This window comes from Magnolia sinica, chromosome 6 (assembly GCF_029962835.1).
Source record: "Magnolia sinica isolate HGM2019 chromosome 6, MsV1, whole genome shotgun sequence".
Lineage (NCBI taxonomy): Eukaryota > Viridiplantae > Streptophyta > Magnoliopsida > Magnoliales > Magnoliaceae > Magnolia > Magnolia sinica.
In genome coordinates this window covers 102,218,723-102,231,443 of record NC_080578.1, presented here as the reverse complement: position 1 = coordinate 102,231,443, position 12,721 = coordinate 102,218,723, and the positions used below count along the sequence as shown (strand labels likewise).

The following is a 12,721-nucleotide window of genomic DNA, read 5'->3' as shown; positions in this document are numbered from 1 at the left end:
TAGTAGATGTGTAATCAAGTATCCACTGCTTAGCCTATTACTTCTGAACGTTCCTTTTGGCATGCATGTCTCTACAGGTCAATGATGGAAGGGAAACTCAATTTATAAAACCACCTCCTACGGTTGGTTCATCCGGTGATAGCATTTTGCTGATTGTTGCCCACTGTTTTCACTCTGTATTTGAGGGCATTGCAATTGGAGTTGCAGGTAAGATGAGATACATGCATAAAAATGCAACTGCCTTGCAAAGCATGCTAGCAGTTCAGAGAGAGGTTAATCTGTTTGTGAATATTTTTTTTTCAACAGATCTTTGATGCTTTAAGGACAATGATGTTAATGTTTCTCCTGGGCATGAGGTGTATTCATAGGCATTTCCTTGCTAGCACTTGATGACTGGACAGTACACCAAAATTGTAAATTTGGAACTTGAGCAAATTAAGAATGAGGTGTTTTACTTGTTTCCTCATCCCTCAATGTGGCCAGTACTTCTTGAAGACATACAGGTGCAAGATCGGTCTCAGATGCAAGTTCAACCATCCAAAAGATGAAGTTCTAAATGCATCTTTAGGTAGTACTTATGCAGAAGTTATTGGATCCACTTCATTCTTGCCCCTATGAGAATTTTGACACTTCCACTAATATATGTCATGCGATAGCAGGTTGCATCAGAAACTGCTGATGCTTCAGAAGTTCTAAATCTGTTGATTTCAAATTTATTTTTCTTTTGGCAATAAAATACAGGTGGGGTGATTCCACTGGTTTCATTAAAAAAAAAGAGTTACTGAAATTGGTTTAGTCTATATGCATGTTCTGCTTTTTAGTCACTTGGTGAGATGTTTCTTCTTGATAGTTGGCTTGAGGCCACTGATGAACAACTTAGTTACATGCAATTCACACAAAACTTTCATACAAGGTATTGTTCTTTGTGCTTCTATAATTTCATTCTGGTTTACTTCCATCTTTTATTTCATTTACTGTTGGAACATGCCTTGAGGAATCAGACACCATACTTGCCATGTTTATGAATTGCCTTGTAATATGGACCATTCACCATGCAGTGCTCATCATAGATGAAAGTTTCAAGATTGATGAAATGTTGAAATCCTTGCTTGGGTTGTCAGGATTTTACTTCAATTTGGGGATTTTGTACTTCAAGTGCTTATTTGGATGCAGCATTGCAACAATACCACTTTGAAGTTTGCATCTTCAAGAAGGCATATGCATCTTCATAGTTCCATGCCAATACAATTCTTGGGTAGTTTTTCATAGTCTACGGAATTGAGTATTTACTGATCTGTTTTTTTGTTAAATTTCTGAAATCATTTGATTGCAAGGAGACAATCTACTGATACATGTTTGCGAGAGGATTTGGAGAAAGTAGTCCAATAATATCCTTTTTTTTTTTTTACTTTTTTTCTTTTTATTTAAAAAATGTTGGGCCTTGAAAGCTTGGGATCTTTCTGTATTTGTTTATTTAGGATAATTTTTTGCAATTCCATGTCATATTATACCATGCTAAACTGAATTATTTTGTTTTAGTTGTGACAATTCAATTTCAGCTTTATTCTAAATCATCGCTTTTCTTGGCAGGGAAGTACAAACTTAAGAGGCCATCCAAATCATTAAGAAAGCTAGAGGATCCTTGAAGGATCAGTTTTTAGATGAAGTATGTTCCCTTAGTCTAAAAAGTTTGTGTTGTGTACTGCTTTGCTGTGACCTAAGAATTAGTCTTCTTTTTGATGTCTACGGCAATACTTTTTGGAGAACAGGATGGGTATATGCTCGAACACATCATCAAATGGCATTTATTTACAATGGTTTATTTCAATACTTAGATTGTTTGTGCTAGCACTTTTTGTAATCTGAGAGTTGCATGCAACCTAAGTAACGCCCAGATCAAACAAACACATTTTACATTTGCATGTGGGCAATCGGAGTTCAATTACTACATCTAATCACATATAAAATTTCTTAAATAAATTGTTGATGGCATTTGTATTGATTTTTTAATGTTTCTAGGATGGGAAATACTGCCTAGCAGACGATACCTTACCAGATGGATTCGAAGTTAGAAAAGGGGACATGGTGGCATACCCACCTTATGCCATGGGCAGGATGAAGTTCATATGGGGTGACAATGCAGAGGTTTTCTGCCCAGAAGTTAAAATTGGAGTCTTGGTGTCTTTGTTTATCTAAAACATATCATTTGCATAGATTGGATTTATTTTTGTGTACTGTAGCAACCAAACAGTTGTCATTTGTATAAGCTATGCATCCACCATCCATTTAAGAATTCTTGTGTGTTTGCCAAGTAAGAACAGAAACAGTTGTAGAAACTCACATCATTAACAGCCATCCTTAGTAGCCTCACTACCATTCCTTTTTTGTCCCTTTGCTGCCTTTTGTTTTGTGGTCATGCAGGGTAGGGTGACAAGAGGTATATAGTGTGAGTTTCAGACTGAAAACTGATACAAATCTCTTTGAGATTGCAAAGTGCAAGACACGTGTCTGCAATTGAGGTATATAGTGTACAAATTTCTTGAATTTTACTCCTTTGTTTTATTTAGGAATTTAAATTCACTTCTTCTCGTATCCAGTTCTTCTTTTATGGTTTCAGATCCTTCCACATGATTGTAGAGAATGGACAGTCATGATCTATCCATGTTCATAGGGAAGTTTCTTCTCATCTGGTTTGTAATTGTATGATTCTTAATCCCAAACCATATATTTTACCAATTCAAATTGACAAATTGTGCAATTTATGAAAAAAAAAACTTTTAGGAGCTGCTTTTTCTTTTAGCGAAACTTGCAACGTGATTCTAGTTGTAATATACATTGCTATCGTGTGCTCTGCAAATTTTAGATGATTTTTCTTTCATAGTTAGATTTTAAAACTTTATTCATTTCACAACTGCTTTGCAAGATCATTTGAGTCCAACAAACTGGTTCTTACTGTTCAAGTTTCACCTTCTGCAAACAAATCAGTTGGATGTTCAGCTGAAAGCAGTGCAGTTGCTTGGTGACTTGTTTGCTTTACCTGACTGCATTATTACAGAAACATTTAAGCTACTTTTTTCATTTTTTATATTAAGTTCCCTTTTCTTCAACGACATGCGAAGAGTTTCATGCTGTTAGAATTCTTAATCCGGCATCGTTCATTAGGATGTGGCATTGATGTGGTCTCTATAACAGGCTGTAGTTTGGTTCATGGAATATATGGTCATGCATCAGCATGGTTGCAGAATGGTAGTGGTTCATGCAAAATCGTTCATCCCCAAACCTCATCTCTCTCTCTCTTCTAGAAAGCAACACAGGTACCCTCTTTCTCTCTCTATGTAAGATCTAAGGTTCTAAATCAGACATTTCTCATTTCTCAAAGCTTTCTAGATCTAGGGTTTCGATTTTCTTCTACTTTTTTTTTTTTATGAATATTTTTCTATGTTGTATTGTATTCATATATGTTCATGATATCCTTTCCTTTCAATGTAGTTATGCATCCAAAAAAGGACAATGCTTCAGAAACAACAACTTTTTTTTATTTTTTTTTAATTTTTAATTTTTAATTTTTTTATTATTTTTTTTAATTTTTTGGTAACAAAAGTAAATATTAACCTGCATAGATAGAGAATTACATCCAAAATTCCATACTGTGAAATCATCCATCCACATGCTTGATGCGTGCATTGGCATCCATGTCTGACATTGATATTCTGAATTTTATGACATCAGCAAATAATGGATTATTGTTTCTTCTACATCTGAGGGTCTCCTGTATTTCTGGCATCATTTTTCTTTCTTTCCTTGTAATACATTATGTGACTTTTCAAAAAAATAAAAATAAAATGCATTATATCAGGTCAACTTATGAGACTTCAGATTCCATGACTGCAGCTGCACCCCGTGTAGCCAATCATATTATTTAGTGTGTTTACTTACCCTTTCAAAAAGAATATAGGCTAAGTAGTTAGAGCAGTTCTTTTTATTTTTATTTGATACTTGTTTGAGACTTGATATCACATAGATGGTTGGGAAGAGAATGCATTAACTGGTTGTGATATTAGTAAATTACTTGGTTGAATTCTTGTTCATTGGGATTCAGCCTCCTGCATCAGTCCTAATTTGCTATGTTTTTGTCCAAGGAAGCAGGTAATTCCTGATTCCATAGCAGGGCTAGAAAATCTAAAGGAGCTTCACCTTTCTTCCAACCTTTAGACATTGCTGCCGGACTCCATCGGACTGTTGTTTAATCTGAGGACCCCAGGTAATGCTATCATTGAGTATTTTTCTTACAACTCTCTTTCTAAACATTAGCAGTTGCATTTTCTGCCAGTACATCTTTATCAGTGTTATTTCAAACCAGGTCATTGTTGGAGTTGGATGCAAGTTTCAATGAAATAACATATTTGCCCACCAACATTGGCTACGAATTAGTGAAACTCCGAAAGCTCTCTGTTCACCTCAATAAGATTCACTCACTTCCCACCTCCATCTGCGAGATGAAATCTTTGCTCCATCTGGATGCCCACTTTAATGAGCTCCGTGGTCTGCCACATGCGATTGGGAGACTAACAAATCTCGAAATCTTCAGAATATCAATATCAATTCATTGCTTGTCTTCCCACATCCATCTATTACATGCATTGCACGTGCCACTTGGTGTATTGAATTGTATTATTTTTTCTGAAAATTGAAAACAAATCCTCTCAAAATAAGTTGTGGGCTAGCTTCCATTGAATGCTGTGCTTGTACTAACTCCCCTTAATTAGATTAGAATGGTTTCTAATAAAATTCTCCCAAACAAGCCTAGTAGGGAATAAATATAATCTTACATGCCTATTTACACCAACATTGACTGTTACATGCATCCAAATAGGTGATGTTGTACACCTGATACACAAAGTCCATTGGCATATTCGCACTGCCATCTGCTATATTTAGGATCATCTACAGAATTTGGATTTAAATTTTTCTTGATTTATTTTCTAGTTGGGTTTTGTTGAATTATTCTCTAAGTATGGGAAAATTGCAGGTCTGCAAAGGTGTGGAAAGAGCTGCAGACTGAGGTGGATAAATTACCTGAGGCCTAATCTTAAGAGGCACATTCTCGCAGCAAGAAGAGAACCTGATAATCGAACTTCAAACAATTCTAGGCAACAGGCAACACCTTCGTATGAGCAGCCAGCTGAGCCATTGAAGAGAGAGACCTTTGTATGAGCAACCAACTGAGCCATTGAAGAGAGAGGAGCATTTGCTTTGCATGTAGCTTGTGTTTGCAAAAGAGAAAGGCGGGTAGCTATAGTGGGTTCCTAGCACTCAAGATAGGAATTGTTGGATTATAGTTGCCTGCAAATGAAATGTTGTATTGAAATTGGAAATTGGAATTGGAATTGGAATTGAAATGTGTACTAGAAAAGAAGGAAAAGATTATTATGTGTGAATCATTCTATTGTCATTTTCTTCTATTTGTATAATTATTTGGCATATAATACAATTCTCTAAAATTTTCCTAAAATTCTGTCCTAAAATCTGATCGTTGGCAACATTAAGAAGTGTTTAAAACCGTTTCTAAAATTTTGTGCTGAAAATGTGACCATTGGCACCAAAACGGTTTTAAACCGTTTCTAAAAATTGAAATGTACCCAAAATGGTTCTGAACTGTTCCTTATTTTCTGCGACGCTACATTTAGGAACGGTTTTAAACTGTTCCTAAATGACAATTTTTGCCTACCAAATACTACTCAGAACTACAATCTGCAAGCTCCGAAAATAAGATTTGTGGAATTGGAAGTATACTTAATCAGTTCTACAAATCTAATATTTCTATATCATAATGGCATCATGATGGATAATATAATGGCATTACACATGTAATCTCACATTTTCCAAGTAAAAGTTTTCTGTGAAGATTACAAATAAAAATTAGTAGATACAAATCTATGTTGTGCGCTGTTTGAAAATTTGTAATTTTTTTTTTTTTTTTAATTTTAAAAAAAAAGGTTCCTTGTCACAAAAGGCTCCATGGAGATTTGGAACTTAATGTGTTAGCAGGGGTTCTTTGCCCATCTAGAATAATCAGCGGAATATACTTGCAATCAAAATTTTTATTCTTTCTGGCAGAAACCAATAGTGATGACTCAAAACTCAAGGGAACAAGCATGATCTGCAGGCCTAAATACCTCAAACTACAGTAGCACACAATCATAAAGGATATGCATAAGATCGACCTAAGAAGAAGAACCATTCTAGAGAAAATTTGAGCCAAACCTCATGGCCTTGATCCAAAAGCTCCACTGCAGTAGACATGCCAGCCAGCCAACCTAGCTCCAATGATAGCAACTTTAAGCTTGGGCCCTCGATAATGCTCAGGTTCTAGTGGAAACAATCAAAATTGTTCGGCAGATGGTCAGATGTGTAACAACCGTTTTACTATGTTAGTAATCTATTATACACATGGCATGCAGATGATAATTCAAAACAATCAAAATTGTACCGTTTTTTTTTCCCGAAAAGGTTTATATGGCAGGCGATGCAAACAATAGAGTTTCAAAATGCCAATGCCAATGCCATATGTGAAATCCTCACACCCACAATCTTAAACATCCAGGTTTAATTTACAGAAACTGGTCCAATTACCATATGTTGTAAAATAATAGATCTAGCAATAGGAAATGTATAGTTCTGATTGGCCTCCCTACTGATTGATTGCCCTCTATGCCACATTCTTTGCTAGAAGAGTTTTCGTAAAGCCGTCAGCAACTAGTTGGGACAAGGCTTTGGTGATGATGATAATGATGATAACCAATGGCTAGGAGATTGGATGGTCAATGCTGATTATGCCAGAAAAATGTTTGATTATTGATGATGGTTGTCCATTATGTGGGGACTGCCTTTTATTGCCCATCCCTCTTAAATCCCTTTGGCCGGAATATCCTAACCATCCATTAGTGGCAAGGAAAAAGGGCATTGGCATGAAAACAGTCGGTCCATAATCCATATTGATTGTTCTAGAAAGGGCTAAGCATCGATACAGACAGTCCATCATGCAGGACCACTGTTGATCCCGTCCCTCTCAAACATCACTTTAGTTGAACGATTCAATGGAGAGAGAGAGATGGGCGAGAGTAGGAGAGGAAGGCTAAGGTTTCAACCAAGGGCATCAAAGATGAAAAGGGATTTTCCATGGAAACCTGCATCTTAGCTTTTTGGATGGAAGCTATATTCCTAGCTTTTGAGGAATATAGCTTCCTTTGGAAGATCCTTCCATATAGATATGGCATTCCAAACCACAGAAATGTCCTAATTCCACGGAAGTTGTCTTCCAAAACTCCCTGCTTCCACACATCTAAACGACCCTTAAAGTGAACCAAGCTGAAAAAGTTATTTGTCTAGACCAAACATAATGAACCAAACAATAAGCAAAGCTCCATACCATCAATCAGCAAGATTCTGCTCTTATCCTTCTTAATTTCTAGCACATCAATGTTCACATAAGTAGCTCCATGGCAAACCTAAGAAGAAAATCGGCATCTTACAAAATGCAAGAATAAGAATAGTCATGCTGGCAGGCTTCAAGGAATAAACAATTGCAAATACCTCATCCAAAGAATTGTCCAATAGCTCTGCAAAAGCTGTGGAAGAAAAATGGCAACTCTTTTGACTAAATCCAAAATATTAAATATAATAATAATCTTTAAAGAAAATTGTTAATTTGCGGAAAAATGCTTATTATGTCACAGAAGGTACCTCCAAGAGCCCACTTATGGCTAGTTGCATTTGAATGTAGAATCTTGGGGTGGACCCCATCATGATCCATACCCCCTGCAAAATAGAGTGTAATAACCTGTTATATTAGTCACATTGACAAGTAAAGCAGTAAAAAAAAAAATGTCATAAGGTTGAGCTACACATAAGAAATACACAATCTCAGCCCAAACTAGTAAAAACACCAATTTCACTAACATAGTATCAATTGACTGTCTGATCGGATTGCAAGCAAATGCATAAAAATAATATAAATTACAGAGTAGCCTTGTGAAATCAATGAAAAGAAATATCCAACCCAAATGAGTAACACCTGAAATACACAATCTCAGCCTAAACTAGTTTTCTTTCCATTTGGACCTCCATTTCTCATGCGTGGTCCAGCTTTCAAGTGATCCAGACCATTCAAAAACTAGGCCACACTGGGAAAAGGTGATGCTGATAAGAACTCCCCAGTCGGATCATTCCAAATATATGATTGTAGCCCAGAAAATGGACGGTTAAACATGAAATAAAGCCAATGGTACTAATGCAGTGGGGAAGAAAAAAGTCCAGAAAGCAACAGCTGGGATTGTTCAATTGAAGAATTTTTCAGTCCATCACCACCCAGTTTGGGTCCACCAAATGAACAATCAAGAATCACCAGAAAGTTGGGTGACTCACTTGCATGAAGCACTGGGCCACTGAACAAATAAAAGCATCTCTTGTTTTCTATAAAATTGCAGTATTACCGGAGGCAGAGGGTTCCAAACCCTTGACAGTATCGCCCTCGTAGTCCCCAGCTTTCCAGAACTGCTTGCAGGTTCGAATCGCGACCTTCGATCTCAGCTGTGGGGGCGCCTGAGGAAGCGGCAGTGGGGTGGGATCTTAAGGGGGAAGCGGATCTAGGAATCCAAGCGGGAGAATGAATCTCAAATCGTCAGATTTCGGCTTCTTGATTGAAGAAGATTCTCCTTCTTCTTCATCGCTAGAAACCCTAGGTCTTTTGGCAGGAGGAAATTCCTCATCGGAGTCCGAATCGGAATCGGAATCGCTGCTGCTGCTGAGATTGATTTCAGCGACATGCTTTGAGCCATTCGATGATTTCTTGCTTGACGGTGGATTCCGTGAGAGTGAGTGAGAGAGAGAGAGAGAGAGAGAGAGAGAGAGGGACGGAGGGGTGGGGAGTGGGTGAGAGAGTTCGGTTCTGGTACGGTTTAAAATTAGGTTTTATTATTTTATTTTTTTGGTTCTGGTACGGTTCCAAATCTGGAACGGATTAAACCGTTCGAGAGCCAAAACCGTGGTCGTTCCAAATTTGCTATATTGGTGTAGTGATGTGTTGAGCTTCGAATTGCCTTGTCATCAGGCCAAGTATTGACTCATTTTTTACCCAATACCATGAAATGAGGAAAAAAAAAACCAGATGGACCAGTGGATTTATCACAAATAATCTATGGCCTTGCCAATGTTTCAATGATGGGCATTCAATCCTGAATCTTTCATGGTCATGTGGCCCACTTGAGATTTGTATCTGTTTCATTTTTGGGGCCATGTCCGAAATGAGTTGGAAAATAGATGGAGGGGTAGATTTGTCTCAAACGTTATGGTGGGCTGCACATACGGTCAGGCAACCCTCTCTCCTGCACTTCAATGTCCAACATAGCTCTGGTGAACATTGTTTTCGTGCAACCCTCACCTCCGCTTACATCAGCCCACCTTATGTTCATGAGAAATCTTCCTTGTTCATCTGTTTTTTCCAGCTCATTTAAAAGCATGAGTCCAAAAATGGGGTAGATCCCATGCTTAAAGTGGGCACATGATGGCCCTAGATATGTCAATGGTGAGCATACTTTTCCACTGTTTCCTGTTGTGTCGCTCACTTAAGCTTTAGATCTGCCCAAAATTGAAGTAGAGAAATAAATGGATGGGATAGATTTCTCACAAACAAGTTGTGGCTCCACCAATATTTCAATGAGTGGCATTCAATCTTCAATCTTTCTTTCTCATGTTGTCCACTTAAGCATTAATGAAATATTTTCATCTTTTTTTCGTTTTCTTTTTTTGCCATGCTCTTAAACAATATATGGATTTCTCACAAAACTCTTGTCACACATTCTTCTAAAATATGAAAAAAGGATGCAGGGCATGGAGAGTGACGTGATGCAAGGCATACAATCCCAAATATGTCTTATCCACACCATTCATCATTTTATATTATCATTTTAGGATATGAGCTGAAAAAATGAAGCATATCTAAATCTCAAGTGGACCACACCATAGGAAAATAGTGGTGATTGAACACCCATTATTAAAAACTTCTTAAGGCTCACTATAATGCTTGTTTGTTTGCAGACTTGGATGAAGGTGTTGCTGATTTTTTGGCATTAGGCATGTGTAGGCGTGCCAAAATTGAAATTGCAGCTTCAAGTTGAACTGAACAACAATGACCCTAAGCACTAAAATAAGCAGACAAATAGTGTATGATCGAGATCTGGTGAGATCAGTCGTCTTCTAGTCACTCACTCAATGTGTAAAATTTGATCAGGCGATATTTAGAGGGTGAGGTTCGTCCTCTGATGATGGGTTGCACCTTTGCCTTTCGTAGGAAAAGATTTTTCGATACTGATAAATGAAATGAGAAAAGAAATTCTTACAGTCGGTCGTGAAGAATAGTTACAGAACACCTTTCTGATTGATGAACTGAATCCAACATACAGCTTGGACTCAAATTATAGCTAAAGATTACCGGTTACTTAGTTAACGCTATGGATTACACTATACGGAATGTAAACAGCAGGTTGAAAAATAAATAATTACACTAAGAAATATAATTTGCTTGACAAGAAAGATAGAGGTTTACACTATGGAATGTAAATGAACTGACAAATTAAAAAAGGTAATTGAAAGATAGATTTCATTTGTTTGGATTGGTATTAGACGAAATCTTCTATATTGGTTTATTTGCTATTTATAGCTTTGATCCATCCACCTGGATTCTTCCCATGTTTCGATGGTTATTATAATTGTTCAGTACTACTTGAACTCATTTGCTTCTCCTCTCGCCATTTATCCTATAACCGTTTGCAAATGATTGCTTCTTCATCAGGTGCTTAAGCAACACACGATACCATCCAATACGTTTCAGCTCCAGTTATCAAGAAATCTTCTCCATACATATCTATAGATCTTCAAATGCACAATGATGATCCGTACAAATCACACGTAACTCCTGATTGGTCTTCGTAGGGGATGTCGATAATAGGGATGAACAGAAGGAAAACACAAATATTAGCCTGATGTAAAACTTTTGTGGCTCAGGGAAGTTTTCAACCGTGGGCCGTTCAATCACCATCGTTGCCTATGGTGTGGTCCACAAGAGATTTGGATCTACCTCATTTTGGAATCACACGGCTTAAAAAATTGGATGGACAAAGACTATAAAATACATAAATCATGATCGGCCCACACTTCAGTGTTCAAACTTGCAGTATGCATGAATCGACTGAAACAATGACAAAATAGGAAGGTAGTATGTAATTTGGGAAAGGTAGAAGTACAAGAAGATGTCAAATAATAATACGTGCAGTCCATTAAGGATAAAATTACCTTCTCTGCACTTAATGACTTTATCGGTTTAGTGCCCGTCAATGCAGGCTATTGGAGGACGTATATGACCATTGCAGGACGTATATGAAATTGATAAGCGAATTTTAAGAAATAGTTTAAAAAGTAAGAGTTTTCACATCCATAGCTGAAAATACAGGCTGACATATAGAAAAATCCCATAAGGGGAAAAAAAAAAAGAAAAGTAAATGTAAATGGATAAACATTACAATCATCAGGGTGGGCCCCACGCTAAGGGCCGCACCTAATCCTCTCCCCCCAACACGTGTACATGTTTTTTTTTTTTCCCCTTATAATATAATATAGGGTGGTGTGCCCTTATATTTTTCAAAAAAATAAAAAGTTCATGTAAAATTCTCCTTGAGATTTATTTGTATTATGTTATATATAGAATAAACAACAGCATTAATAAAAATAAAAATAAAAATGGTTGCATTTTGTGGCACCAAATATCATGAAAATGTAAATCAAGTTGGACCGACTAATAATAAAAAAATATCATGAAAATTCATGATATTTGGTGCAACCAAAATCCACCCTAAAGATGCGCCACGAGATCTAAAGCGATAACTGCGAGGTCATTAAGAATTCCATTCCTCCGAGCAAATGGCATTTTCCGAGCTGACTCCCGGAACTCCTGACTACAAGTGTCTGCGGCGTCGATTACTTCACTAGTATATAAATTAGCACTTTTGTAATCCTTGGCTCCGATTGCCTGTGTTGCTTGCATGAGAGAATCGATTGCTTCTCCATATATTTTTGAACAAGTCTCCATTGCTCGGATCGTCTTGTCGTCATATCCCGTCTTCTTCCTCAATGCATTCGTCTGTTTATATAGGTGGTTAGCATTCGCTAGTGCATGCTCGATCGCGATCTTCGCAAGCTCGGGCGCATCGGTGGCGTCGTAGCTACGGCGATCGTCCTTGAGAGATTTCACGCATTGGTTGTAGTTCCTGGTCTTCTTGCAAGTCTTGCGGATCAAGGTCTGGTCCCTTCCGGGGCGAAGGGTGGCAGCGGTGGACTGATATACGGAGAACAGGACGACCACAACCACGAGGAATTTCAAAAGAAGACTCGACATTTTCCCTGCGTTGCGTTTTCACTTCCACAATCACACTCTACCAGGGCATGATGGAAGATGGGTTTTGGGTCTTTATATGGTAGTGCCTGAGGTGGTGGCCCGTGCAGAAGGGAAGAGAATCGGCGTTTGAACCGGTCGCATTATTTCATTCTCTGGTGCAGCGCGATGCGCATTGGAAAATTTTACACCTTACATTAACAAATATAGCTGAGATTTTGAAAATCTCATTATCGCGATATTATTGCTATATTCATATCGTTTAAAATAAAAGTA

The 12,721-nt window shown here is 37.5% G+C and overlaps 2 protein-coding genes, 1 long non-coding RNA gene and 1 pseudogene across 4 annotated transcripts; 2 read left to right on the top strand and 2 right to left on the bottom strand.

Annotated features, from left to right (window-relative positions):
• Positions 1 to 3,398, top strand: LOC131249321 (uncharacterized). Of its 2 annotated transcripts, XR_009172793.1 has the most exons (4): positions 1 to 207; positions 307 to 1,666; positions 2,020 to 2,519; positions 2,598 to 3,398. It is a non-coding gene; the product is annotated as an uncharacterized LOC131249321 (long non-coding RNA). The 2 variants fall into 2 exon arrangements; XR_009172792.1 differs by having other exon boundaries at positions 2,020 to 3,398.
• Positions 3,399 to 3,692: 294 nt separating this feature from the next.
• LOC131249798 (plant intracellular Ras-group-related LRR protein 1-like) lies at positions 3,693 to 5,214 on the top strand (annotated as a pseudogene).
• Positions 5,215 to 6,185: 971 nt separating this feature from the next.
• LOC131250169 (protein MICRORCHIDIA 7-like) lies at positions 6,186 to 8,746 on the bottom strand. The gene is made up of 5 exons (XM_058250781.1): positions 8,493 to 8,746; positions 7,744 to 7,818; positions 7,594 to 7,628; positions 7,430 to 7,508; positions 6,186 to 6,369 (listed from the first exon to the last, which is right to left on the bottom strand). The coding sequence occupies exons 2-5, from the start codon at positions 7,811 to 7,813 to the stop codon at positions 6,266 to 6,268; spliced, it is 288 nt and encodes a 95-aa protein (XP_058106764.1). The 5' UTR covers positions 7,814 to 7,818; positions 8,493 to 8,746; the 3' UTR covers positions 6,186 to 6,265.
• A 2,915-nt stretch (positions 8,747 to 11,661) lies between these two features.
• On the bottom strand, positions 11,662 to 12,478 carry LOC131250167 (pectinesterase inhibitor-like). The gene has a single exon (XM_058250780.1). It carries the CDS (start codon positions 12,446 to 12,448, stop codon positions 11,906 to 11,908), a length of 543 nt encoding a protein of 180 aa, XP_058106763.1. The 5' UTR covers positions 12,449 to 12,478; the 3' UTR covers positions 11,662 to 11,905.
• Between the last annotated feature and the right edge of the window lie 243 nt (positions 12,479 to 12,721).

Bases quoted from the DNA above. Each gene is read 5' to 3' on its own strand.
- LOC131250169 (XM_058250781.1), bottom strand. From the start codon at position 7,813: ATGGATCATGATGGGGTCCACCCCAAGATTCTACATTCAAATGCAACT. The intron at 7,509-7,593 runs GTATTTGCAATT...TTTTCTTCTTAG, and splicing joins TGGACAATTCTTTGGATGAG to GTTTGCCATGGAGCTACTTA. The intron at 6,370-7,429 runs GTATGGAGCTTT...TGTTTCCACTAG, and splicing joins CAGAATCTTGCTGATTGATG to AACCTGAGCATTATCGAGGG.
- LOC131250167 (XM_058250780.1), bottom strand. From the start codon at position 12,448: ATGTCGAGTCTTCTTTTGAAATTCCTCGTGGTTGTGGTCGTCCTGTTC.